General features: G+C 40.9%; 1 protein-coding gene across 1 annotated transcript; it reads left to right on the top strand.

The window, feature by feature from the left end:
- The first annotated feature begins 15,033 nt into the window (after positions 1–15,033).
- On the top strand, positions 15,034–20,665 carry LOC130691107 (T-box protein H15-like). Its single transcript, XM_057514013.2, has 6 exons — positions 15,034–15,445; positions 15,531–15,942; positions 16,030–16,339; positions 18,015–18,179; positions 18,389–18,465; positions 19,650–20,665. The coding sequence occupies exons 1-6, from the start codon at positions 15,217–15,219 to the stop codon at positions 20,278–20,280; spliced, it is 1,824 nt and encodes a 607-aa protein (XP_057369996.1). The 5' UTR covers positions 15,034–15,216; the 3' UTR covers positions 20,281–20,665.
- Positions 20,666–27,927: the final 7,262 nt, after the last annotated feature.

The raw sequence follows: 27,927 nt of genomic DNA, 5'->3' as shown, positions 1-27,927 counted from the left end.
TTACGAGGAAGCAAACTGATGATGGAGAGCTTTCTCTGCATAGATACACATTCACTGGGGTCAAAAAGGATGTGTTCATAGTGTCGTTCTTTTTTTCCCATGCGACCGAACAAGTTGGCTATTACAAAAAAAGAGAGCGTTTCTCTGTGAGAGACAGACAGAAGAAAAAGAACGAGAGATATGGTGTGTGTGTGTGTGTACTGAAGAAGGAGAAAGGAGTTTGATGATCAGCTCGACCTGAGGACGCGAAAACGAATGAATGGGCTGTCATCACCCAACACCAGGAGGGCACCACGCAGTCTTTTTCTCCTTCCAAAATTTCCACACACACACACACACACACACACACACAAAAGAGCCAAATCAAAAGAGCAAAACAAAAATGGGGAAGAAGACGGAAGAGGCGAGATGACCTAGGAAAACGAAAGAAAGAAGAGAAACGACAAAAGAGATCAATAAATTTTCAGAACTGCGTTCTCAATCTGTATAATGCACGGTACATTGCATCACACGTTGAAACTTCACCAGCAGTTGGGTATCTAGAAGAAAAGGAAGAGGTACGAACCTCTTCGTTTCACAATGCTCCGTCGCTATTATTCAATCTAGGATGGATATGAAAAGAAGAAGAATCCGCGGAGAAATATCAGGTGTTGAATGGATGACACACAATGTCCCTCCGCTTGTTGCGCGACGCGCATTAGACGCTAGACCTACAGGCCTACATTCTCCATCTTTTCTTTTCTTTAGTTTCTCTTCACAAAGATGGTACGATGTTATCTTTTTGATTTTTTCACCTTTTTTTTTTCTTTCTCGGCCAGCTTTTGCCCCCTGCGTTTGCGATGCCACGAGAGTTTGGGATCAGGTGACGTTGGATTTTCTCACGGCAGTCTTTCACTGAAGACAACTCCTCTAACTGCTTGGCACCGCTAGTTCAAACTTGGCTTATGAGGCCCACCAGTATAAATACTAGTTTGTTTGTTTTGTTTGTTTTTTTTGTTTTTTTTTTAGAAATGCCAATAGTTGATGAGTTACGTCGGAAAAAAGATGCGCCCGCGAGACAAGCAGCGGATTGATGAGCGGCCATGTTAAATAATCGACAGCAAGGGAGACACAAAAATCAAAAACGACAAGCAACAAATCAAATATCACGCGAGATATTTTTCAAAGAGACATGGATGAGCTCGTGCGTGACATGCAGAGTTGTGGGACTCACGCGACACGAGTTCCTATCATCACGCTGACAATAGTTCCCGTTTCTTTCTTTTTTTTTGTTTTCTGCTGCGTCTTTTTCTCTCAGCATGGATGATGTTTGTTGTATTTCTTGTTTCATTCTCTTCGATGTCGTCGTCCGCTCTTCTCAGAGAGACACACCGATGGTGATTTACGAGCTCCGCAGGTTCTCTCCTTTGTCTATAATGACTGGACAGAAAAGACAAGTTAAATGGTCGTGCACTCTCCCATTTCGACTACACAATCGCTTTCTTTTTCCTTTTCTTTTTCTTCTATTTATTTCCTTATTTTCACTCACCTTTGTTTCTGTTCCCAGTGTCTCTTTCTCAACCATGGTGGTGACAGCTCATTATTCTGCCAATCGTTTTTTTTTTTTATTTTTCATTGCCTTTCAGGTCAAAATGAAATAAAATGTAAGACCTCGTGGCGATTTATTAGCAATCAATTAGTCATTGTTTCTCTTAGTCTATTTCTGCTTTTTTTTTTCTCGGGGAAGTTTAGAACCCCGCAGACTTTTGTTGGTTTATTTACACAAGGTCCCATAAAAAAAAATAAAAGTCTAAAAAAAAAAAGGGAAAACGATGCGGACAGGAATAACCTCGGATGGCTAAGGAACTGTCAGCTGTAATTTTTTTTTTTTAGGTGTGTGTGTTCTACCCTCATCGGTCAGGCTCCCCCAAAAATCACCGTATCCTATAGGCAATTCAACAACTTTGTCAACAAAGCGGTTCTCGTATATTTTTTTATCTGATTATTTGGATGACTTGGACGCCGTTAAAAAGATTCCAGATAAAACTTGTTTAGAATCTCGAGAACACCGTACGAAACTTGGTCACTTGAAATCGGTTAAATAACCGCAAATGCCGCAGTGAGATACCCCCTCCTAAAGAAAAAATAAATAAGTACGGGGTTTTTCACTGTTGGTCACGAATAGCCAATGTCAAAGTCAATATATCTGTAAGAATCCATTATTTATGAAGCGTTGCTTTCTGACGCAGGTGTGTTATTTTTCGTTATTACCAGTTTGAAAATTATCAGTTCGTATCACAAAAAGCCACCCACGGTAAGAAATTTTCGACATTCTACTAAAAACATTCTACCCGTTGACTTGTTTTGTTTTTGTTTTTTTCATCTTAACAGATGTTTGATTCAATAATTTTGTTTAAATTTACAACTCGTACATTGTCTCTCTTTGTTTGTAGTAGGATTAAATCTATTAAATTCAACAGATAATTAGAACAAGTTATGAAAGCATTTGGAATCAGTCTTCGAGGTATAAGAGCGAGCAACTCCGAACAGAAGTGGAACCCGACGGCTTCACACGTGCGTTCTTTTTTTTTTTTTTTTACGTGAATAGAAAACACGCAGAAATTCCACAAGTGAGAAAACTGGAAGAAAAATATCACTCGATGGTTCACCAGAGATTTACGTCTTCGATACAAAAGACGCGGACAAATACCTTCATATCTAGCGCGAGCGGTTATCAATGATGGATAAACACTCGCAGCCCGACGACATTTCAATGTTTTTCTTGTTTTCCCACCTGAAACGAACGAAGGTAAAAAATAAAATAAAAATAAAAATAGGACCAGCCTGTATAAACCATGAGCGTGTTTGTATGTGTGTGTGTGTGTGTATGCATATGTTAACACGGTTCAATCGGCAATCCGATCACACACCTTTTTTTTTTTTGTTCTTTTTCGTGCACGACAAGGGACCACACACTTTGCATCTGGCACGATCTCGATGAAAGTGAGAAAAAAAAATAGAAGAATTACAATGGTCAATAGAAATCTCCTTGAAGCAACGTGCCAGATACAGGACTCAGCCATCGTTGTGTTTATGTCCCCGCATTAAACCAATTTTAAAAGTTAATTCTACTGCGAAAAGTTAAGCGTATTTCTTTTAATGGCTGACCCTGACAAGACGATAAACACAACGGAAGATGTTGTTGACTCGGTAGATTGTCAGAGATCAACAACAATGCGAATACGCACTCACACACAACACCTGTGCGCTAGTGGCTCCAAAGAAGGGATTTCTTCTTTTTTTTTTCAAATGGGGACGCGTTGATCCAGGATAAAAGAGGTGTTATCCATAGCTAATTGTTCCGGAGCTTCTCATCTTCTATCCCTCCTTCTTCTTTCCTTACCCCCCTCGTTTGTCTGTTTAAATTCCAAAGCACATATTATTACAAGACCTCACAGGAGCGAAAAGCCTTCTCTTATTATAAGGTGAAACTCTTCTTTCTCCAAAGCATTTCACACGGATAGCAAAAACAGACAATATATTCATACACATATATATAAATAAAAAAAAAAGGGATACTGTATAGTTGGCATATCTTTGCAGACCTCCCATAATGTCCCCTTCTTGCCATTCTATTCCGATGGAAGAGATAGGGGGACACCATAGAACCATACAGCGATACGTACCAACATTGCCCTTAGCATTCGCAATTGACAGGCGAAAAAAAAAAAAAAAAAGAAAAAGAAAAGAGGTGGACGTAGAAGAAGACTTGCATGTTTTCACAACATTGGCCATCTATGTCCGAAACGACCGTGTTTTCTTCACTTGATAGTTGATACGCACCGAAACTGATCCATCAGTGCATGTTTGTGTGCCATGTAAGCGCTATGGCTGCTTGTCTTCGTGCTCTTTTTCATTCCAACCGTCCGTGTGTGTGTACTTATAACCTGTATGAAAACCCATTTAGAAAACGGTGAGCCCCCGTAAATGGGGGTCTTTGCTTATGGGAGCACATTTTTGTTTAACGGCTTAAACGGGCCCCGGCTTCTTCGGTGTTTTTCTCGACGCATCAACTGTTGTGTGTGTATAATACAAACTGATGTCTACAGTTTGCCCATTCATTATTTCTTCCCATCGTTTTTCTTTTTTTTTTAAACCAACACAATTACACCATAACACGGTCGAACTGCAATTACGGGAACGCATCATTGCACCAGCATTTCAGAATTGGCCATTACGTCCAAATTGTTAATCAACAATGGCTTAATAATAAAGGCCGAGCGTTTTTTCTTTCGTCTTTGTGAAGACATACATCAAGCTGATATAAATGTATAATTATTAAGCTGTGACGGCAAAAAGAGAAAAAAAGAAAACATGGTGTTGGTATTTGAATGCTAAATTACGACGAAGAGCACTTCTCCTGATTTTAAAAGCGATGGAACATAAGCGCCATACGAGTTTGCGTGTGCTGCGTCGTTGACACTTTAGCCCACAGTTTCTTCATCTTTTCGCTGGCTGGTTTGATGCGCCGGCGCCCGTTAAGGATACGAAAGATGAAGAAGTAGGAAAAAAAAAAAAGGGCAAAAGAAGAAGAAAGACAGAGTATTTTTGATTCGATGGTTCTGTTGCTCTTTTCTCTATGATGGGAGTGGAGACTCCCCACCGAGGTATCTTCACTTTGTCAAAGTAGTGAAAGAGGCACAAGAAGAATGCACATCCCTCGTTCGTCGTTCGTCGTTCTTTTTTCTTTTTTCTTTTTTTTTTTTTTTTGTTCTCCCTTTTTTATTTATTTATTTATTTTTTTTACACACACATAGCCTGTTTTCTTGTTTGCCGCTTCGGTGCGAGGCAACTAGTCAAGATAGAGGAGATTCACGGAGCCCACTAGAGGGTTCTAGCAGCGTGTGACAAATGGTAAGTGTCTCGGGCCGCGACAAGTGGATGGTTGCGATTTTTGCCCCTCTTGTTCCACAGCTCGAGTGGTGATCCCCAGCACTGGGTTTTCCATGACAGCATCAGGACAGGTGGCGCAAGATGAATGAAGTCGGCGACGCCGTGTGAATCGATTGTACACAAGTTTTTAGGCTTCAACCGAGCGGAGACCATCGAGGAAAGGAAGAAGTGTAAAAAAATAAAAATAAAATACAACAATGCAAGCATAAAGTATAGAAAAACGGACCACGAAGGGAAGGAAACGAATGGATCGGTAGTCAATAGACATTTATTTTCTTTCAAAAAAAAAAAGAAAAAGAAAGGACGGAACTGAAAGTGTTGGGACTCAACAATTTAAGGCCTAGCAGTTCGCGTAAGTAGCGCCATTAAGGCAACCCCCCCCCCCCCCTGCCTCTTCGGAAAACTCTGAAAAAAGGAATATTTGGATGTGGAAGCGTTGATAATTGTCGTGGGATCGATGTTGTGACTGGTCGTCTATTTTTTCCCCTCGGCTTGCGGGAATCAAAAAGAAATTAGACACACACACACGGTCGCCAGCAGAGGCGGTATACCAGATAGAAGTCGGATCCTTTAAAAGCCAAAAAAAAAAAAAAGGAAAACATTGAAAGAGAAGTTGCGAGTATAGACGAGGCGAGGAATCGACTGTTTGAATAGAGCCGCTGTCGGTGGGCAAGGTGGCGTGCAAATCCGGCTGACAACACACCGTCACGGTCAATTAGGCCAATACTATAGTTCCGTCTACGTATTTTATACGCCCGTACGGCTTGCAGTTGTCGATATTAGAAGGACGCCTCCATATGTACCTGTGTTTTCCTATGTTGAGCTGTGTGTACCTACGCTTTCGTACACAATACCTCTGGATGGCACTAGTGAAAGGATGCCAATTAGAAATGTTTTCATGTACGTTTTTCTTTCTCCTTTCTTTTCTAATGGAAACTGTGCGGCTGCATTTCGCTTCGCGCATTCCACATACGTCGACGGTCGTCATTCGAAATCAACTGCCGGCTTTGCAGAGTCAGCATTTTCCTCATCATCAAAGCGGAGGGAGGGATTATATGCGGAAAACAAGAAAAAAAAATCCACTTCTAAAATTAGTAGAGACTTAAAATGCGGCCTCAACGAGACGTAAAGATGGGAACGGTAATAGGGGTTGCAATAGCGATATAATAGACCTATTATGTTATTTAAAAAAAAAAAAAAGCTTCTTGAAAAACAAACAGCAAGTGAAAGGCCATAAATGCGCAGGTTGGAACCTGTTTGCCGCTAAATAGCTGCTGCTGTTATTAACCACTGAGGGGAATCACATGTGACGCCCCGAGAAGAATGTTAATCAACACCAATATGAACAATGCCGCTCGGAACACGGCAATAGAATAAAGTACAACAACAAAAAAAAAAAGAAATGAAGGGAGAACAAAATGTATAGAAGAGAGCTGACTATAACATTATTTATGGTAAGCGTATATCTTCCTTGGTGGTCGAGCTAAAATAATAATACACTCGCTTCGCCATCGTTCGAGGCGGGGATTTCAAAACGTTGAATCAACAACGTCTTCTTTTTGTGTGTGTGTTCCGTTCTCAACCGGCACTCTCTCTTGCCAACTCCAACAGTCTCTTGTCTACAACTATAGACATCGGGCTATTATGGCAGCGTGACGACGCTCATATCCTACGTCTCATGGTTCATCTTCCAATTCTCGTACGGCTAATCAAGCACTTTTTATTTTGTTTAAGCCACGAGAAAAAGAATAGACCTTGTTATAAAGAGATGTCGTACATGCAGCGCAAAACAAATACACGCACCGGCTTGGCGGGTATTATATACCTATATGTTTTTACTATACGGTGAGCATATGCATTAAAGAAACGTAAATAAATAAATACGGCTGACTCTTAAAAAAAAAAAAAAAAAAAAAAAGAGTCGCAAGGAGAAATTTTAGCACCGCGCGTAGATGTAAACTATAAATTTCGAAAGCCTTTTGTAATATGACCTCAATTTTTCTTTTTTTTTTTTTTTTTTGAGCGTGCGCTTTTTCTTTCGTTCCGTCCGAGGACGACGTGTTGATTACTGCGCATGCATCGACTGAATACGTAATGCGCTATCGGCGACCTGCGTGCCTATATGGAGCGGGTTTCGAATTTATATTTTCGTGTGCGGAGGGGCGATGGCGACCTGGCCAACGGCTGCTGATAAATCGGCGGTTTCGAATCGGTTTCATTTGCCGCTTCCTTTTGTTGTTTTTTTGTATTTTTTTTTTCGTTCTTCTTCGTCTATTCTTTTTGGAAATATGATCCGGCACCGACGGAGATTCCCGGTAACGTAACAAATTCAGTCGACACACGCACACCCGTCAGGGAGGTTTAAAAAAATGAAAGAATATGAGGAAAAAGGAAAATAAAGAAGTCTTCGGATTTTTTCCATATTTTCCAAGGAGCCCCCTCCAAAAAAATAAAAAAGCCGAGATAAGTTTGATTGAGTTGAACGCGTTATGTGATATGTTTTGGGGGGCGACCGGCTCTTTTTATTGAGAAAAACCGCGCAACCAACATCGCCTACCATTTAGGGCGTTGGGTTCCGTGTTGTTCGGTGTTCAATCGCCTCCAGTGACCTGAACACCAATGGTCTTTATAATTCACGACACGCGGTATTTATTCGTACGTGTAAAACGCAACGTCTTCCATTTCGCCGAATGCAGCGCCCATTACGATCGTTTTGCGACAAACGGGTTGTTGTTCTGGCTGTGCACTTTTATCAGATGAATAATACAAACAAAAACAAAGGGGGAAAAAAAAGGAGGATCGTATCAAATTCGCTTCTTAATAAAGCTATTTCCTTTTTGTAAATGACAATAAATTGAACTCGGAGGGACGTGATTATCGGTGACAGAGATCAAGAAAAGAGAGGTAGAAAAAGGCCCTGGAAAATAACGGGCGTCACCGTCATTAAAGACTATAGAGAAGGGGAGACAAGTTGACGCCTTTCTACTGGACCTTTTCGTTATTGTTTTTGTTTTTATTATTCGTTTTTGTTTTTCTTTCTCTTCTATCTCGTTGAAAATGTATATGGTCTGTTAGTCAGTCCTTGTGTGTTTCGGAATAGAACGGCTAGAAAAATAAGGTTCGATCTGACAAGGTTGTCAAGTTCACACCCCGACGACCACAAGTCCTTAACAACCCGAAACCTTTATATATTTATATAAGATAAGAGTTGACTACATAAAATATATCCGCGCGCCGTTTTTTTTTTTCTCTCTTCCTGCCTTTCTTTTCTGTTCTCTCGACTCTTCGATGGATGTCAATTAGCGAGCGCTCCGCTCCGAGGAATGTCTTCCCCATTCGTTTGCTTCGTTGCTGCCTCCAATCGATGCATCTTGATCACCTGACAGCGCAGCAGTTTTTCCCTTTGCTTTTTTTTTATCTGATCGACGCAACAACAGCCCAGACCGAAAACCTTTAGACGCGGTTGCCATGACAACGTCAAAGTCTTTCCCCCCATCTTCTTCTTTCCCCGCTTTTAAATGTCGCCTATAGGATTTCAGGATTTCGTTTTCCACCTTTTCTCGCAACCCGTACAAGTGTAAACCTATCTAGGCCTCGGATAGGTGTCTCTATATTTTTTCATATTTATCTACATCCGAAAAGGCCTGATAAGATAAAAAAAGAAACAAAAAAAAAAAGAGAAAGAGAGAGAGAAAAAGAAAGAAAAAAGAAACAGTTTGGAGGAATGTTAGTTGCTTGGTTGAGGCCAGCGCAAAGGCTGGACAAGTGTGTGGGTCCGTTTGTGGTTGTGGGGATGCACTTTGTACGCCATTATTCAAGGATTTTTTTTTTTTTTCCTTTTTTTTTTGGTTGTAGGTGTTATTTTTTATTTTTATTCCTTTTCTCTTTCTTTTTTTTTCTTAACTTCTCTGGATGTTGTTGTTGTTGCAGTGCGGAGCAGGTTCTTTTTCTTTCTCTGTGTGTATGTTATCAGCCCGTTATATCGACACATGGTTGCCACCTTGAAATCTCCTCACCACAAGTCCCTCCGAAAGAAAACTTCTCTCTGCCCATCTCTTTCAGGTGGACACCAAAAGAAAAGGAAAGAAATAAGAAGAAAAACCTCATGTCAGAGCTCATAAAAGCTTGTCGATCTTGTATATGTTGTCCCGTATATGTGAGCGGGTTTGCTGGATGGCCTCTCTTGTTTCTTTCCTATTTTAGATATAACAAAAACAAAATGTGTCGTACATCAAATTTTTTTTCTTTTTTCTTTTTTTTTTTTTTTTGTTTAACGCCATGCCCACAAAAGTCTGCGTATATACAAGTTGCCGGATTAGAATCTAACAACAAAAAAAAATAGGTAAAGCGTTAAAAACTGAAACAAAATGAAACGAAAATGCCTCATATCGTTGGCTGACGTCATCCTGTCAACAGTCTCTGACCTCAACTTCTCCATGAATAATTCAGGCAATTTAATTTTTTTTTTTTTTTTTTTTCACTTCTATCAGGATGTTGCGATGCATCCGTGCAGCAAGACAATCCAATGCGATACACACACGGTCTGATCAATAGAACTAAACAGAAAGCAACACAACATCCGCCTTTTGCTGAATGCACAGCCGGCAGAGTGTTGAATCCGCTTTCAGATCGAATGTTCCAATCAAAAGGAAATCCAAACAAACTTAACAAGCCCAATAAAATTGTTATTATGTATAGCTCATAAATCTAAAATATACAACCATTCGGCCCGGTATATTATCTTTCCCCTTTTTTTCTTTTTCTAAACTTTTCTTTCTCGTGCCAAGGTGTAGGCGACACAATCAACGATAAAAAAAAAAGGGGGGAAGCGGAGGGAAAGTCAACAGATGGGGGTGCGGTTGAAGACTTCTTGTGTGTGAATCGTAGAATAATAAACAGAAATCTCAGAGGGTCGCGTGACGTGTGGCTTCGACTGCGATGATAATACCAACGCACCTATACACGATGCGTGTCTCCACTGCGTAGAGGAACTTGCTGCCCATCAGGGACAAGGTTTTTATAAGAAAAAAAAAAAAAAAGAAATCCGTCCCTACTCGAAAAAAAAAAAATGTCCCAAAAGAAAAAGAGAAGAAGAAGAAAAAAAAAACCGTCTGTTCGTGCGAGCCTGTAAGGTATGATGATGTAGTATGCGCCGAGGGACTGTCATCACTCGGCATTGCTAATCAGATGTCGCCGTAACATGTCGTGGGTCCTTGTGGTGTTGTGGCGTGCCGGCTTCGGCGGTTTCTCTCTTTCTGAAGGGAAAAGAAGAAGAAGAAGAAGAAGAAGAAGAAGAAGCGATGGAAGGGCGGCGGCAAAAACTCTTGAAAAGATCCAGGATGCTGGAGCTGCACGTGGGAACAGATTGTGGAACGAAGAAGAAATAGTTGAAGAAAGAAGAGATCCAACAAGACAAAACTGTATTATATATATAGGAAAAAGCGAGAGAGAGGCGCGCAGATGAAGGAACAAAATGAAAGAAACATGTAAGAAAAAATGCTCAACAGGACATCGAGGCCTCTTCTTATTTTTTTTTTTTTTTTTTTTTTTTTTTTTTTCTTTTTCTAGTAAAGGTTTTTATCTGGAGGAATCCATCTTTTTTCCATCAATGTTCTTTGGAGGCAAGTGTCTCTTGCTCGCCCCCTCATTGGCTGAAACGCTGTCCGCGTCCGTGTTAGAACCACAACACGAAATCAGAGAAATATTTGTTTCTCATTTGTACCTATCGGAACGAAAGCCTTCGGTCATTATCTACTTGTAGAAAATGATGCCTCTGTTTCATAGAAACAAAAACAATCAGTTTCAAATTGCAAAATGCAAAACAAAGAATTAACTCAAACTGTTGACGGGTCGGGATGGCTGTCCATGCGTAATGAATTCGTTATAACCCTACGACTTAAGAGCGTAGAGTTGAAGCTATGTGGGAGGGCATCCGGAGGAGGAGCTGCTTTCAGGAGGAAATAGAAAATTGCTACATTTTGGTGTTCGTTATAATTTTTTCAAGTCTATACGAACAGAGGAGGGGGGAGTTCATATTGCAATAGAGTGATGGTATGTCTCTGTTTCTTTCTTCCTCTTTTGATTTTTTTTTTTTTTTTTTTTTTTTTTTTTTTTGGTGTTTTGTTTTGTGGTGGCTGTTTGAGATAGAAACAGAGAAGGAGCTCCCCGCAGTGCCAGTTCTCGTTGACCGTACAACATAGGATATATGCCCTGTTTGAGACGGCATATAGCTCAAGCAAGGGCCACTTGCAGCGTCAGGAATGTCAACTCGCCTCCTATCTCTTTCTGTCTTTCCCTTTTTTTTTTTTTTTTTTTTTTTTTAGATTCTGACTTCTATTGCTGCCTCGGCAGCCACCTTGCCCGTCTCTCACGATTTGTACATTTCATTCTTCTTCTTTACACAGCCGTTTATAATAACTTTCTCTCGTATTTTTGTTTTGTTTTGTTTTTCTATTTTTGTTTTGCCTCTCAAAACGGTTTCTTTTTGTTTTCAATCATCGAGATAGAGACGGGATGCGAAGGCGATTTGTTGTGAATACCGAACGGAATGAAAAAAAAACAAAAAAAAACAAGCCGCAAAAGAGCTGCCAATGCCATACGATGGGGAATGACGTCACCTTTTATTTTGATATTTTCGCTTATTTGTTTTGATATTTCGTTGGCGAAATAGGTGTCGCACCTTACTACGAGCTTACGTCACCTCTTGGATCGTTACACGAAATCAACATTCATTTTTTATGTGTATGAAAAAAAATTCGATTCCGGGAAGAATCATGCAAATATTTTTCAAAAGATGGGATTCTTTAAAAAAAAAAAAAAAACTAACGTGTCGTTTATTTTCACCACACTCGTTCATTCATCAACTTGTAAAAAAAAAAAAAAAAGTTATTTAAATCTTTCTTTTTTATTTTCTCTTTTTTTCCAAACTGTGACGTTGGGAAGGCGAAGAACCTGTCGCGTCGTGTTTCCCAATTAGCCAACGGGAAAAAAAAAATGAGGCAAAACGAAAGAAAAAAAAAATCCCAGTGAACAGGCGGAAGTGTTGGACTGTATTAGTGTTGCATGTCGAGGTCGACATCAAAGTAGAGCACCACCCACCATCTGGAAGTCGCTATTCGTCACCAGTTATAAAGGGCAAAGAAGAAGACCGGCTTTCCTCTCCATCACGGGGCATTAGCCCATCCGAATACATTAAATCCCTCCCCCTTCCCGCAATAACATACAGACTTCCTGAATCTAATGTCCACGTTCGTTACAAAAGATCCGAGATAACACAGCGAGGGCAAATGGTCTCGCTAACCCGCCGCACACAACAACAACTGTTTTCGCATACATGGAACGTCCAATGGATTACACAGGACTTGTAATGCGATTAAAGGATCTCTGTTGTGTGCGAAATTCAATGGTCTACCTCCGCCAAAAAAAAAAAAAAAAAAGGGCTGGAACAACATAAAAATAAAAATAACTATAGGCGTACACCACAATGTCCTGTTCTATACTCGGACGTAGGCCTCCTCATTTAGTAGTTTTCAGAGGGCGGCGCATAAAACGAGAAGATCGAAACAAGAATAAAGGGATCTACAGTTATATTGTTGTTTGAAGGCTTTTTTTCTTTTTATTCATTCCGTGTTGTCTTTCAGCTACACACTATATGAAGATAAGAGAACAAGCGCGACCGGATTATGGACAATGGCCCACTGGGGGGTTTACACAGCGCACGGGAGGGCGGGGGAGTGCCAGCCTACACCCGTATTTATATGAGGGGATTGCTATACAAGAAACACACACACATATATGTAGCACATCGCTGAAGAGAATAAGAAAAAAATAAAATAGAGAGAGTCCTTAAAAAGAGGATCAATGACTTGTTTGTCACCCCACCCACCCTAACCTCCTTGACTCTGGTGGGTGACTGTGTTCCAGCATCTCTTAAGGAGGCAGTGCGCGAGCAAAGGCTTCGATGTCAAAGTCTTCCGCGCCCCCTTGATGCTCGACGGAGCATCAACTTAGAAAGAAAAGAAAAACAGACAGACAGAAGAACAGAGGACAACTACATACGTAGATACACGCGCACAATGAAATAGAACAAAAAAAACTGGAAAAAGATCGGACTTTTTTTTTCTTCTCGGTTGTCAGTCCGCCTTTGACACGTCATCCAATCCGGGCGGCAGGAGCAGCTGATGACGAACCAAAATGCTGCCGACTAGTGACGATGTTGATGAACCTCGCGGCCATCATTTTTGTTAGGGGTCTGCTATGCGTGCAGTTATATCGTATAGTTGTTCCATGAATCAAACCCTCCATATTTTTTTGTTGTACAGTATGTGTTCTGTCCTTTCCTATTTTTGTTAACATCTGTAGACTGGATGTTGGGAGTTATAAATATATAAACCGGATGTCACGCTGCACGGTGCGTTGATTGTTGCCCGTCAGCCGTTAGTCCTGTTGATTCATGACTCTTATTTTAGAAGTAGAAACACATCCCCCCCCCCCTCCGTTTGTTTTGTTATTTATCCAAACACGAAAAATACCAACCCATACACGTATGGGTTTTTGTTTTGTTTTTAACCGTACACTGCGTAATAAAGCGGACGGCCCTACAAAGTCGTAAAACTTGTAATCCCGAAAATGTTGAAGAACTGGCCACGTCCGAAGGAGATGGAAATCTTTCAACTGGCGATTATCTCGACGATTTACGAATAATATTTGTGTCTTATATGCATAAAGAGGCGTGCCAGAGAACGGCCAACTGACTTTTATTCTTTTCTCTTTTCCAACCATAAAGAGACAATCAAGAGCCGTTGAATGGCTTGGCGATTGCCAGGAGTCGCGCGGCCTTGTCAGGGCAACCTTAGACAGTTGCACACGGCCGCATTGCGGTTTCTTCATCTGGTTAGTGCACAATAAGAAAAAACTTTAAAAAAGAAAATCATATTGGGGACGTTGATGTATATAACTCGATGGGAAGTCGCGTAGCGAAATTCCGGACTTGTTTCCAATCATGTCCACGTCAATCATCAGAGCCACGTCTTGTGTATAGTGACATACATGGAAACCGTTTTGCTGTGACATTGACATTGTACGAGCCAATACACAAGTCAAAGGGAAAATTTTCATTCCATTGGCATGTTCTTTTCACTTTTTTTTTTTGTTTTTTTTTTGTGGGTGCGTTTCTCGATTCCGGTTGCTTTTCACCACAGAGTCCAAACTTGAAAAGTTCTCGACAACGATCGGAATTGGAAAGGGTTAATTTTTTTTTGTGACCTGGCGAAATATTTGGCCGACCTCCTGGGTTCTTTTCTTCGTGGTGGAAACAAAAAAAACGAGAAGCAAAATATGAAAGGATTTTTTTTTTTTTTTTTTAGGTCGATGGGTACACAAACAACTTGTCACTCTTCATTCAGTTGCTCGTCAAAAATCAAGTCAACATTGTTCTACTATTTATATTTCGCTATATGCGTGTCGCTATCGATTGATGTCGCGCATAGCGACACCAGATAGCGCATTGCACGGGTTTCGAATTTGTATTTTTTTTTGTTTAGTGAAACACCGCATATCAAAGGGATGATGTTATAGACCGGAAAACGAAATAGACTTATACCTTATTACATAGTTACAGAACGTTTCATTTCAAAGACAATACTCGACAGTACACCATATAATTCAGGCCTAAGACATTGCACCTATACCGACGGTATGTAACGTACTTGACAATAAATGTCGTGGAACATATTGTATAGTCCTTGTTTTGTTTTTTTTTGTTTTAACTTCAAGCTGTTCCGGAAGTTTTTTGGGAGGGCGGAAAACAAAAATGTACAAGTTAAAAAAAAAGGGAAAAAACAAGAAAAATCAATTCGGCGGAATGCAGGGAATGCGCGACGACGCGGTAGAGATAGCTTCACTATGCGTGCGAGTGCCAGAGACGAGCTCCCTCCCATTTTCTCGCCCACGACGAAGGCCGGATTGGCCCCGGTCGTCACTGAGGAGAGCAACGACTCCTCCCCTCGAAGGCCAAATGGGGAGGAGTCGGGTGTTTTGACACGGCGAGGCAGCAGCCAGCTAAACACCAAAATGCGGGCCCCAAGTCTCCAACAGCTTCAGTTGATCGCCTACTCGACTCGAGCGCAGAAGGCAGTGCTCCTTGCTCACCACCGTTTTCAAGTTGATCAAACTACCTGAGACTCATTGAACTACTATCAAAGACGAAAAAAAAGTGACGAACAACGTGTGAACTTCTTGCGATATTTCGAACATTTTTTGAAAGCCGTTTTTCAAGTGAGACAAATGTTGCCTGCCGGAACAATGGAAGACGAGACCTGCCGCATCAGCCTCCACCAACACATTGCGGCCGCCCCGCCAGCTTCGGCAATTCGGGCCATCAAAGCCACAGATTTCTCGATTGCGGCCATCATTGGCAGCAGCAGCAGCAACAGCAAACCGACATCGCATCACGAATTCTACGTGAAACCGTCATCACCCGAATCGGCCAACAGCAAACCAATTTTCCATTTCGGTAAGTTTTCATTTCATTTGTGTTTTGGTGTTGGTTGGTGGGCAAAACGAGTTAACGAAAACAAAAAAACTTGTGGTGTCAGCAGATCCGGTGTTGACAAAGACCGTGCTGCCTAAACAAGAGACGACACAGATATGCAAATCGGAAGAGTCCGACGTGGACATCGAGAAGGATGTGGATGTCGAAGAATTCTCTGATGCTGAGAACGTCTCGGCTTCGTCACCGTCGGCTCTGTCTTGCGAAGACGAGCAGGAAGCCGACGAGGAGGAAGATGAGGAAGACAACAAGAGCAAGAGCAGCAGCGGAAACAAGAGCAAATCGGGTCCCGTTCGCTCAAATGGCAAGAAGAAAAGTCGCTCGGAGCCGGTAAATCATTTGATTAAGCCGCGCTGCAATTGCGACGAGCTCATGGGTGTGGACTGCCAACTGGAAACCAAAGAGTTGTGGGACAAGTTCCACGAGTTGGGCACCGAAATGATCATCACGAAAACCGGCAGGTCAGTTCATCGAAGACTCAAATAAATTTAAAAAAAAAAAAAAAAAAAACTGTATTTTTAACAAGCAATTTGTTAAACGTTTTTTAGACGCATGTTCCCAACTGTGCGCATTACTTTCTCCGGTTCGCTGTTCGGTGATCACCGTGACGTGAGCAACAACGGAGCCAATCGAGTGCGCTATTTCGTCATGTTGGACGTTGTGCCGGTGGACAGCAAGCGCTACCGATACGCCTACCATCGATCATCGTGGCTGGTGGCCGGCAAAGCCGATCCGCCGGCTCCGGCACGTCTCTACACCCACCCGGACTCGCCGTTCACACCCGACCAGCTTCGCAAGCAAGTCATCTCCTTCGAGAAAGTCAAGTTGACCAATAACGAAATGGACAAACAAGGACAGGTAAGCAAATTCGAGCAGGTTTTCGATTCATCCTTGGCGCTACTTCAATTGGCACTTGTAGACTGTAATCATCCAGCCTTTTCTGCCACTAATTACAAGCGCACCCAACACGTACGCCAGCCGTACGGTTAGAAACTCTTCCCTTTTCACGTTACGGACACCCGCGTTAAGGAACGGTCCAAACTTTGATTTCAAACGGCTGGATTGTTTTTTTTTTTTTCTTTTCTTTTTGGATGGCGTACGTGACAGACGCAGGGGGTTAATCAAATTAGTTTCTCGAAAAAGAAAAAAGAGGTCAACACTTGCGAGCTGAATTTAAATCGAACGGTCCCAGTATAGAGACTTTAGGCAAATTGGAAAGGAGAGCTGCCGTCGGTGAGAGTTGGAAATCAAAGACAAGTTGGGTGTTCACTTCATGTACCAACTTTGGCTGACTTTATACGGATGCCATGTGTTTGCATCCGTCTTGTATCCAACCATCTATAACTAAGAGTCTTCTGAAGCTGCTGAAGGTTTCACATTTCAAGTTTTCTTCTAAATCCCTCTGCCCGTCACTATGAATAACCCATCAGCCCACCCATATACCACCCCATAACTTTTGTTACATCCATCTGAGTGCCATCCGCATTTACTACTGTTCGTTACGCTTTGCATCCTCCCCCCCCCCCCCCCTCCTTTTCTTTTGCAAGTGTTTCGCTGCCAAAAGAGAAACAGAACGACATTAATTTTTTGTTCGCTTCTCAACTTTGGAGGTCCGTTAAGTTGACTGGGAAAATCGAAGAGGTCAGACGCTCGTTAGTGCAAAGACCACACAGAACAGGAACGAAGATTTCCGTGTGTTTTCGTAGAAAGTACATGGGATTACATTTCCGCTGGCGGAGTTGCAATTTGTTGCCAACCCATTAGCAAAGCCGATATGTAAATGCGCGCTCTTTTCACACACAGGAGAAGAAAAAAACAAAAACAAAATCTTTGTTAATTAATTAGAAACTGAGCCTGCAGCTCGAATGAGCAGACAATGCGAGTGTGTTCGATTGCTGTTTTCAGAAGTAGACGAGAACTTTTTTTTTTTTCTAAAGGGGTCCAGATGTTTGATTGTTGATGAGCTTTTGTCGTGTCGGCGGCTAAATCCCCCCCCCCCCCCCCAATCAAGGCAGGCACTCATCTAACGCGTCCTGATCACGCCAACAGATAGACGGAGACACGACCGGCTCGTGCGAAGGCCTACCGATACGACGGGATTAGTTGAAAGGCTCGTGCTTTCAATCCTGTGCGACGACTCCCTTAGGAAAAAAAAAAGGCAGACAGCAGGCGAATGTAAACGCCGAGAAACAACAGCGGCCGCACTGTTTTTTTTTTTTTTTCAATTAACCATAATGGTCATCCTTGTAATACCGGCAACTCTTTTTTTTTTTATTTCGGTATGGCTTTTTTTTTACCACAACAGCGGACTCGTTTATCAAATCGACCATATGTCTCCTTTCATTCTCTTATGTCGTTTTAAAATCTCGGCCATTTTCTCGTCACAAATTGAATCGACCGCAAAAAAAAAAAAAATTCTATCGTTTGTAGTTGTTAGTAAGCCATCTATCGTGGGTTCATTGTATATAAGGCTCTTATCATGCATGTATTTTATTATGATTATTTATTATTTATTTATTTTTTTCAAAAACAGATCGTCTTGAACTCGATGCACCGTTACCAGCCCCGAGTTCACATTGTCCGCCGTATGGAAGGCGATACGAGCCGACCCATCGTCGATTTGGAACGCGAACAGTTCCGCACCTACGTTTTCCCGGAGACGGTCTTCACCGCTGTCACGGCCTACCAAAACCAGCTGGTAAGTGTGAACCCTTCCAGACCGGTTTATATTTTTTTAAAGTTTTTTGTTTCTTTGCCTTTCAACTATAGTTGAGTGGCAATGACTTAAAGTGACAGAACATTAAAGCAACGAATAGAGCAAGAGAAAAAAAAAAACAAAAAAAACCAGTATACTAATTTTTTGTTTCTTCTATTTTTTTTTTTTTTATTTATTCTGAATTGATACAGATAACAAAACTGAAGATCGACAGCAACCCGTTCGCCAAAGGCTTCCGCGACTCTTCTCGGCTCAGCGATTTCGAAAGGTGAGTTTCATAAATAACGGACACACACAAAAAAAAAAATGTTGACACGTTACAAATAAGTTAAGCGTAAGGCATCGAGCACGCAAATAGGTTTGATGAGATTTCTCATATTATTTAAAAGAAAAAAAGAAAAAGGGATAGCCACAGGCATTCAATTTGTGATTTTATGACACCGACGGGAAGAGGCTCTGAAGCGGCAAAAGAGGAACAGGTACTTCCTTGACTAGTAGGCCTAAAAGGACTGTTAGTTGGGGAAGGTAAAAACTAGGGGGTCGGCTGTGTGGCTTTTAAGCCGCATCGCTTGCCGAGAAATGAACATCAGAGTCCATTACGGAACAACTAAAGTGGTGCCTGCTGCAGGCATATTACCTGTACAAAACGATTACACAACAATGAGCAGGCACCTTTTTCTCACTCATTTTGCTATTTTCACAAAAAAAAAAAAAAAAGAAAAAGAAAAGAAAAAAGGCAAATGAGACTGTGAGCTGGCGTATAGGGCTGTGTGCGTGCGATGATGATGACGCGGTCGCCGCCGCTGCCGCCGCCGCCGCCAACACGGAGCCAAGCAATTAGGCCTCGGGCACCTCTCTCTCACCACCACCAATCTCACCTCCCTTTTCTCTTTTTCTCATTCTCGCCCCTGTTTCTTATTTTATTTTATTTTTTTTTTGTATGTGTGTGTCTTTAAAAAAAGAGAGCCAGGTAATCAAAACCATCACGAGTTGTGTTGTCTATAGTGAGGAAAAACGAGAAGTAATATTTTTATTTCGGGGAAAAAAAATATATATATATGAACGCTAGTCGCTGAATTATTCAGCGGCTGTTTGAACATTAGTGCTTGTAATAAGCGACGAAAAAGAGCGTCTTTTTTTTTTATTTTTTATCCCCCTCTCCGAATAATGGAGATGATAATTATTTGCATAGAAAACAGTAATTAAGGTTAAACGGCTATAGCTTTTGAATGAAGAAGCTTTGCGCTTTTATTAGTCGAACGCAGTGAGCCCTTACGGGAATTTCTTCTTTACATTAAACGCTTGCCTGTTATCTTTCGAAACACGGAATCTACTCAGTTTACTTCGTGTAGGCCTTAATAGCATTGTAAATTCATTTGAACAAACGTTTCCTTTTTTTTTTTCAATCATTTTACCAGATGTCTAATCATTTCTGATTTGTTTTTTAACTAGTCGGGATTCGATGGAAGGAATCATGGCCGAGCATCACCAGCAGTACATGCGCAGCAATCCCTTACGGCTCTTTCCCGATGCGTCGGAAATGGATCCGGCCTCAGCGGCTACTGCTGCCGCCATGCTCACAGAGAAGGCCCGGAGCGCGCTCGGTCTCCCGCCGTCGGCTTTCTGGAACGGCCAGCCGCAGCAGCATCCGGTCCAACAGCAACAGCAGCGCATGAGGAACCCTTTGGAATCGTCGTATCAACAGTTCATGAATCCATCAGCCGCAGTGGCCACGGCGGCCGCAATGTCACAGTTGTACTCGCGCGGAGCCGCGGCAGCGGCCAACGGGATGATCCCGCCGCCGCACTTCTGGTCTCAATTTTACGGACTCAATCATCAACTCGGTCTGCTATCCGGCCTAGCCGGTGGATTCCCCGTTTCGGCTGGCGCTGGAACCGAATCTTGCGCTGGATCACCGCCTCCATCGTCGACATCTTCCACCAGTCCGAACGGATTCAGCCACCAACAGCAGCAGCAACACCATCGCTATTCTCCGTACCCTTTGAACGGTGCCAAGGGTCAGCTCCGCACTCCGTCGCCACGTAGCGTGGCCATGGCCGTTCCATCGTCATCTCCTAAATGAAGAGAAGCAAAAAAAAAAAAATAAAAATGATCGTTTTGAATCTATTCAAGATTGTACATAAAAGCGCGCGTTTGTTCCACGATACGTCAAACTGTACATACAAAAAGGCTGGCCATGCACGACCTCACGTCCTATATATTTTGAATGGAAATCACCCCTATTTTTTTTTTGTTGTCCGTGTCTATATATATGCAGTGCTTGTATCGCAACAGTATTTTCTCGTTTTATTTTTTTATCCTCTCACTTTTCGATTAGCTAATCGATATAGTAACTTACAATGTACAGTATATTGCCAATTAGCCGGATTCATTAGAATTTCGTCCGATTTTCAAATGGAATATCACACTAAATGTATCGACAAATTTAAAACAAAAAAAAAAGGATAAATAAGCACGAAAAAAAAATAAAATAAACTATGTTCAACAATGAAATAACAAATGAGCGGCTTGTGTTACTTTTGTTTTTTCATCCCCCCTTTCCACCATTCGATATTTTTTTTTTTTCGGTGCATTTCCAACACCATTTTTTATATTTTTTTTCTTCCCTTTTTTTTTTTTTTTTTTTCAGATAAATGATCGAAATTAATGTTTCCGCCAGTCGGCGCGCCGCAACAACAAACGTCGGTGTTGGGCGAGAGGAAGGAAAAAGTAGAGGGCCACCCGCGAGAAAAAGAAATATATATATATATATATATATATATAAAGAGTGTTCTCTATATACTGTTCGAGTGAAGTGCCTTCACGTTCTTCTTATTCTCTTTCTGGTTCGTTCGCTCCTATTTTTATTCATAATACGGTATATATATTTCTGTTCTTATTTTCTTTTTAACGACTTGTTATCATCACTTCTCGGTGTATAATTGCCTTCTGGGCTGGCGCTGTGCGAGTTTGAATTGTCTACAGTCTAGCGCCCCAGAATGAGCCGACGGCGCAATTTGCCTGGATATTTATTTATGTACTGCGTTCATATAGACGCGCCGCGGTGTACGTGCATAATTACAGCACGTGTGGTCTTGTCTGTGTTTTCTTGGCCGACGTGAAAAATAAAACGAAATACAAAAAAAAAAAAAAAAAAAATGAAAAAAGAATTGACTACACACAGTGTTTAGATCTTTTTGTTTCCTACATCGGTTTACGGTGGCCTTTAAATCGAATCCCTCCCAGTTGCTAGACGTTCAACTAAAAAAGAAAACTGATTGATATCATCAACCTCTTGATTGTCAATTTGCCTTTTTAATTAAGGGAAGCGCTCAGTGCTGTATTATCTAGCGAGACTGAATGCTTTTGAACGGTGCATCGCATCTCATCTTTCCCTACATTAAAAAAAAAAAAGGCTTACGTGTAAAACATTCAGCATCGAAACAAGTGCTGCTGGTTGGCCTATTTGAGCGCTGGAACAAATGAGATCTCGCGGATGCTGGGGTGTAACCTTCTCTTCTCTCTCTCTCTCTCTCTCTCTCTCTCTCTGCCTTGTGCCTGTCTCTTTCTTTATACGGTGGTTTCCTCTTGTGTTCAAACCGGGCGCTATATATGTTATTAACATTATTATTGTTATTACGCAAGTCCGGCAGTGCGCCGGTGTTGAGGAGGATGATGCCGCCGCCGGTGCATACCTAATGACAAGCCTCGTTCATCTTCCTCCTTGTATCTTGTGGCTTCTCGTTTCTCGCCACCCTTGTGATTTTCTTTCTATATAGAGTCTGCGCGCATGTCTGTGTGTGTGTTTGCGCGCTTGCTGCCCTTTCTTGTTCTATTCTTTTCTCTTTTATTCCGCCCGTGTTTTCAAGAAAAAAAAAACTGCTACAGGTGATGAGCTTTCAGGTGAGAGTTTCCATCTTTTCAATTGAGGGCGACTCCCCCTTTTTCTCTCGCCCCCCTTTTTTTGTTTTGTTTCTTTTTTGCGTTAGACTATAAAGCCACCAACCACCGCTTGAATTCAAAATAGTTTAAAACAACGGTAGGCTAAACTTTATACAATACGTTTGAGGATCCTTGACGAGGAGCGAAACACCAACATGAAACTGGCAGAGACTCATTTACTTTAAGTTGCTTTTCTTATTTTATTTTTGTTTTCTTCTCCGCCTTTCTTGGCATATAGCCCCGTTTGATGAATAATGAATAGAAATTGATGAAGAGGAGGAGAAAATCGAAAGAAGGGGGGAACAAAAAAAAAAAAAAAAAAAAAAAAAATCTTGCGAGATTAACGATAGTCGAAGAAAGATATTGCTGCCGTAATGATGGATCAAGGAGGCGGACGTCGTCGCTAGTCGCGTCATCGACATCAACGTCATCGGCTCACGAAACACAACACGAATCGATGTTTTGTTGTTGTTTTTTTTTTTCTTCCAAAACGTCGCTTTTATATATATATATATATATATGAGAATTAAAATAAAAACAGCAATAAAAACTTGTTGTTAGACCAAACAGTTCGTGCTTTTCGTCTTCCTTATCTCAAATTTTAGATCGAAGAGGGGAGACGTTGAGGGCGAATCAATCCGCATTTCGACCTGTCCGAAGGCTCCAACAGAGAAAAGGATGTAAACAATCGTTAGTTAGCGCGATTTCAAAGCAATCGCATTCGTAAAAAGAAACAAAAAAAAAAAAAAATCAATTCGTGGAGAACAATTCCCGTGGAAAAAAATTTGTGAAGCAGAAAAACTGGTAGAGCGAAAACGTCAGTGGTCCACATAACCATCGACTCCAGCCAAAAAGAACATGGCGACTCGTAAGTGTCAATCTTCGTCAAGTGATCGCGCCCGGAGTGCAGAGAGCCTTCCGGACTCGAAGTAGAGAGAGAGAGAGAGAGAGCAGACATATAGAAGGAAAAAAAATTAAAGAAAACAAAAAATAGAAAGTGGCTCAGGACAAAAAAGAGGAGGACTTCACACGTCGCTGAAAAATAGAGGAGAGAAGGGAACAAAACAAAAATCAGGCTAGATCGACCAATGTCTAAAAACAATGACTAGCAAACCGATTTATTATTATTATTATTTCTCTTCGCTCCATACAAGTGGTAAGAGAGCTGCCCGGAGAGAAGCACAGAAGAGACCCTTTAGGAACAAGAGATCTGCTCAAAGATTATAAGAAAACTCCGATATTTGACCTCTTCGAGGCGAAATTGGAGAAGTAGTTGACATGTACACACACAGCCTTTTCATTTTTTGTTTCTTTTTGCTTCGTTAGGAAATAAAAAAAAAAAGAGAGGGGTGACTGAAATCAAAGCAGAGCGTCGACGGCGGCAGCGGCAGCGGACGCTCTTAAACAGCGCAGGGAGCACGGAACCGGAGTTTCGGATGACTTGCTCTCAAAGTGCGCCGCCCTGTTCACGGGACCCTGTTTTCCTTTCTTTCCCAAATACATGCGCTCGCACATATAGAGCGCATGGTGCCGCTCTTTTCCTAATAGATCGGTACATGCAAACTCGCAAAGTGTACGACACTCCATGCACGTACATTATGCAGATATACGTACAGAGCATTTATTATTTTTTTTTTTTTTTTTTTTTTTTTTGGAAATGAGAAATAAAACTAAGAGGAAAACTTATCCGGCGTGGACGAGCGGTCACTTTGACAGTTTGGAAAAAGAAACAAAAAAAAAAATTGAGAGCTGTGGTCTTTCCGACACTTTAGAACGACCATTCCTCTTCTTTTGGCTCTCTCTCTCTCTCTCTTTTCGGGTTTTGGGCAACCTGATACACCAACGACAGTACGTACCGCCGCCGCTCTCTTGCCAATCCATCAATAGCAAGACTCTTTTTTTTTTTTTTTTTTTCTTTTTTTCTAGAGTGGTAGGTTCGTACTCTGTATTATAAACCGAAAATGCCGGCCCCTCTTGACTTCTACCCAACAGCCTGAGGAATCACATTTGCTTTAGCTTTTTCTTTTCTTTTCGTTTTTTTTTAAATATTTTATTTCGAAATGCCGATGTCATCAAGAGGAACATTGTGCGTCATTGCTTACGGCTGCCCTCCTAGATTACATAGCAGTAGACTTTGAAAGTTATGTGGCCTATTTTTTATCAGTATTTGCATGTACATGTTACACACTCTAGAGATTTTCGCTGGGGGTACCGTCGAATTTTTGATTGCATAAATGAAACAGGGACATAATGAGCCGGAGAACAACAACAACAACAACGCGAAATTGAAGGGAAAGAATAATAACTCAAAAAAATAAATAAAAATAATAAAAAAACAAAAAAAAAAAATTGTAATCCTGTCTTACAAGGTAACCAGGTGTAGAAACAGTAAAGGAAAACACAATCCCCCTCCAATATTAATAAGGAGGCCGATGCCTTGAGGGTTGGAGCTATCGATACTTGCGCTGCGGCCAGCCCAGTTGGTGATGGATCCTCTGTTAACATGTGTGTTATGTATATAGGTTATACTTGAAGAAGGAAGACTTTGAGCGAGAGAGAGAGAGCGTGTGTGGGCTTTTTAAGAACCAGGAGGGAGTGAGTTGGGAGGTTCCTGCAAGTCCGGCAAATGAGCTTTTTCTTTTTTTCTTCTTTTTTTTTCGTTCTTTATTATTAAAAAAGAGAAAAGAGAGGCGCTTTGATTAGCGTGACTAGAAACCCACACACACCAGCATTTTTTTTTTTTTTCCTGAAAGGTTCTTCCCCCTCGTTGCAACTTCTGGTTAACGAAAAAAAAAAAAAAAAGATTGGACGACGACGGTGGTTGTGGCGGCGACGGTACTAATATGCAAAACGAGTCGATGTGTCTTCATGGAACTTTGCCGAAAAAAAAAAAAAAAATTAAAATAAAATAAAAATCTGCAACAGCAGGGAAAACGTTCCTACCCTTTTGGCCTTTTTGCATCGATCAATACAGGCGGCGGTTGCGTGAAAAAAAAAAAAAAAAAAAATACAAAACAACTAAGAAGTTGAATAGAAACAGCTCCCGCTGCAGGCAGTGGAAACAAGTTATCGCAGAGAAAAGGAGAAAAAAAAAAAATAAAATACCCGAATACAATGGCGAATAAATTCCTTTTTTTTTTTTTTTTTGGACTGTCTTTGATATTATTCCAAATCATATTATTCATGCAAAACGCTGGCGAAAAAAAAAAAACAAAAAAAAACACAACACTTTTTTTTTTTTAAATATTCTTCTTTGTTTTTGTTTTTTTTTAATACGTTTTGTTATATACCTAACGATTTGATTGGGAAGGTGGCGAGTTCTTTCGTGTGTCTCTTTTTTTTTCTCTCTCTTTCTCTCTCTCTCTCTCTCTCTCATAGCGCATCACACGATGGGCGTGTCAAAAGTCGAGTCCCAATCGACTTTTCATCGCCGCACCTCGTCCTTTTTTTTTTTTTTTTTTTTTTCTCCTTTCTGTCTTATACCTTTTAGATACGCCACGTAATAATAAAAACTCTTCTACGGACAATCTTAGTTGATGGCGGCTTCAGTTTGTGTGCTGGTGTACACACACACACACACATACGTATATATATCATGGCGCTGACAAAAAGGCAACACAACAACAACAACAACAAAAAAACACCGCGCTCTCCCGCTTATTCACATAATGGAAAAATTCCTTGATCACTCATCAACCATTTCTCTATCTCCCTTTTTTTTTTTTTCTTCTTCTTCTCCTCATTTTCTTTCAGTTCTTCCCGACGAACGTCTTTGCGTGTGATGATTATTAAACTCACACAGCAACGAAGACAGAGAGCCCTCACAAATTGCCGGTCGGGCTTATTTCTTTTTATCATTCCAAACGTTCCTCTCGCTCTAGATATTTATAAAAAAAAAAAAAAAAAAAAAAAGAAAATAAAAACTCGTGCTCGATATCTTTCACTAGAATCACGCCCGGTTCGATTGTAACAGGAGATGTTAAAAAAAAGGAAAAGAAAAGAAAGGAAAAGAGATTCTCCGAAATGAGAGAAAAAGAGAGTCTTATAGGCACGTCATTTTGGGTTGAATATGAATATATTGTTTATTGTTGTTTTTATTTTAGAGCTATGGCTTTATGCGTGGAACTCGAACCGCAAACGGCATATTAATACGGAGCGCTTTAATGATCTAGAGTGGTGCGTGGTTTCACGGCCAACGAGAAGACAGGAAACCAAATACGCGAACCAATTAGGGCCAACTCAACCGTGCCAAAAGATTTTTTTTTTTTTTTTTTTTTTTTTTTGTCTGTTCCATTCCGGTTATTTTTTTTTTTATTTCTAGTTTTTAATTGCTTTCCGCAGTGCAAAGTATAAAAAGACAATTTTCTGTGTGTGACTTAAATTGGGAAAAAAAAAAAAAAAAGAAAGAATCGTTAATAAAACTCACAAAACGCAAAGGAATTGGCTGGAGTTTTTCAAAACAACATTAGGCCACACACGGAAAGGAATCCATTTATTCAGAGTACGTATACCGTGACGATAAATCAAGCCACTTTAAAAAAATTTGAATCATTCAAAACGATTTTCTTTTAAAAAAAAAAATATATTTTTTCTTTTTTGAACGTCATCCTTAAATGGTGTGTAGAATTATAAGCTAGTCCGTCCATTATTCTCGCGAAAACCATTTTGGCTATACGTTTAATGAGAAACCTTTCGTTTCATACGTCAAAAACTGTTCTCGCGGCCACGAACTGTTGAAGAGCGCAGCGAAAAAAAGCGGACGGGCATCGCCCCAAAAAATAATAAAACTAACACACACAAAAAAATGGAGTCATTAGCAGTACGGAGCATAACACGCACAATTCAGCGCTCTATATACGTGTAGCCTTTAACGCACAATCTCGGCTAACGAAATGGGTTTTCTTTTTTTTTTTTTACACAGCGCCGACAGTCATCCAGTTTTCGAGAAATACGCTGGAAAACCGGCCCTTTTAATTCTTTACACGTTTTTTTTTTTGCTTTTTTTTTTTTTTTTTTTTTTTTTTTTTTTTGCTTTTTGTAGAACAATACGTCATGAAATTTACCGGTAATACGTGATGGGAAAGACGTTGCGGTCACCTTGAAATATGTCCACTTTTGAGAAACGCAGCTAACCATAAGCGCTTGTGACTTTCCTGCCCGTCTAATATAACCGGGCGACAACGGGTGCCCGCTCGGGAAAACGGAAACATACACCGCAGCAGCGCCTTATTACGTAAAAGCGCTACAGTGATAAATATTATTACAGTATGTATATCAATGCGTGTGTGTAATGTGCTCTAATATATATGAAACATTAACGAGTCCATTTCCTCTTTCTTTTGCCCTTGTGCGGCTTCGCCGACACCGCCGCTCCTCTTTAACGGCTTCTCAACTTGTCCAGTGCTTTTCTTTTTTTTCTTTTTTTTTTCTTTTTGTTTTTATAATATATTATACAAATTGGATCGTTTCAATTTTGAAAAATTCATTTCTTTTCGTCCCCCGCTTACAGTTTTTTTTTGGAGGCGCACGTCGGAAGAAGCCGAAAGAAGAAAACAAGGAAGACAATTTTCCAGCTAGTCGTTGAACTGTTGGGTCCGCTTGTAAATCATGCACGCGTTATGATTCGAAATTGAATAAGAAATATATGCATATAAGGATCCCACTTGTGATATATTAGCAACAGTTGTCGCATTTTTTTTTTTTACCGTTTCAAAACGCGCCATTCGTTTACTCTTTTTGGAACTGTCTGGAATTTTTGGCCGAAATCGTTTTCTCTTCTTTTTGGGCC

This window comes from Daphnia carinata, chromosome 1 (assembly GCF_022539665.2).
Source record: "Daphnia carinata strain CSIRO-1 chromosome 1, CSIRO_AGI_Dcar_HiC_V3, whole genome shotgun sequence".
NCBI lineage: Eukaryota > Metazoa > Arthropoda > Branchiopoda > Diplostraca > Daphniidae > Daphnia > Daphnia carinata.
The sequence above is the reverse complement of the archived record's forward strand: the minus strand, read 5'-3'. Positions and strand labels throughout refer to the sequence as shown.

Bases quoted from the DNA above. Each gene is read 5' to 3' on its own strand.
- LOC130691107 (XM_057514013.2), top strand. From the start codon at position 15,217: ATGTTGCCTGCCGGAACAATGGAAGACGAGACCTGCCGCATCAGCCTC. The intron at 15,446-15,530 runs GTAAGTTTTCAT...TGGTGTCAGCAG, and splicing joins CAAACCAATTTTCCATTTCG to ATCCGGTGTTGACAAAGACC. The intron at 18,466-19,649 runs GTGAGTTTCATA...TTTTTTAACTAG, and splicing joins CGGCTCAGCGATTTCGAAAG to TCGGGATTCGATGGAAGGAA.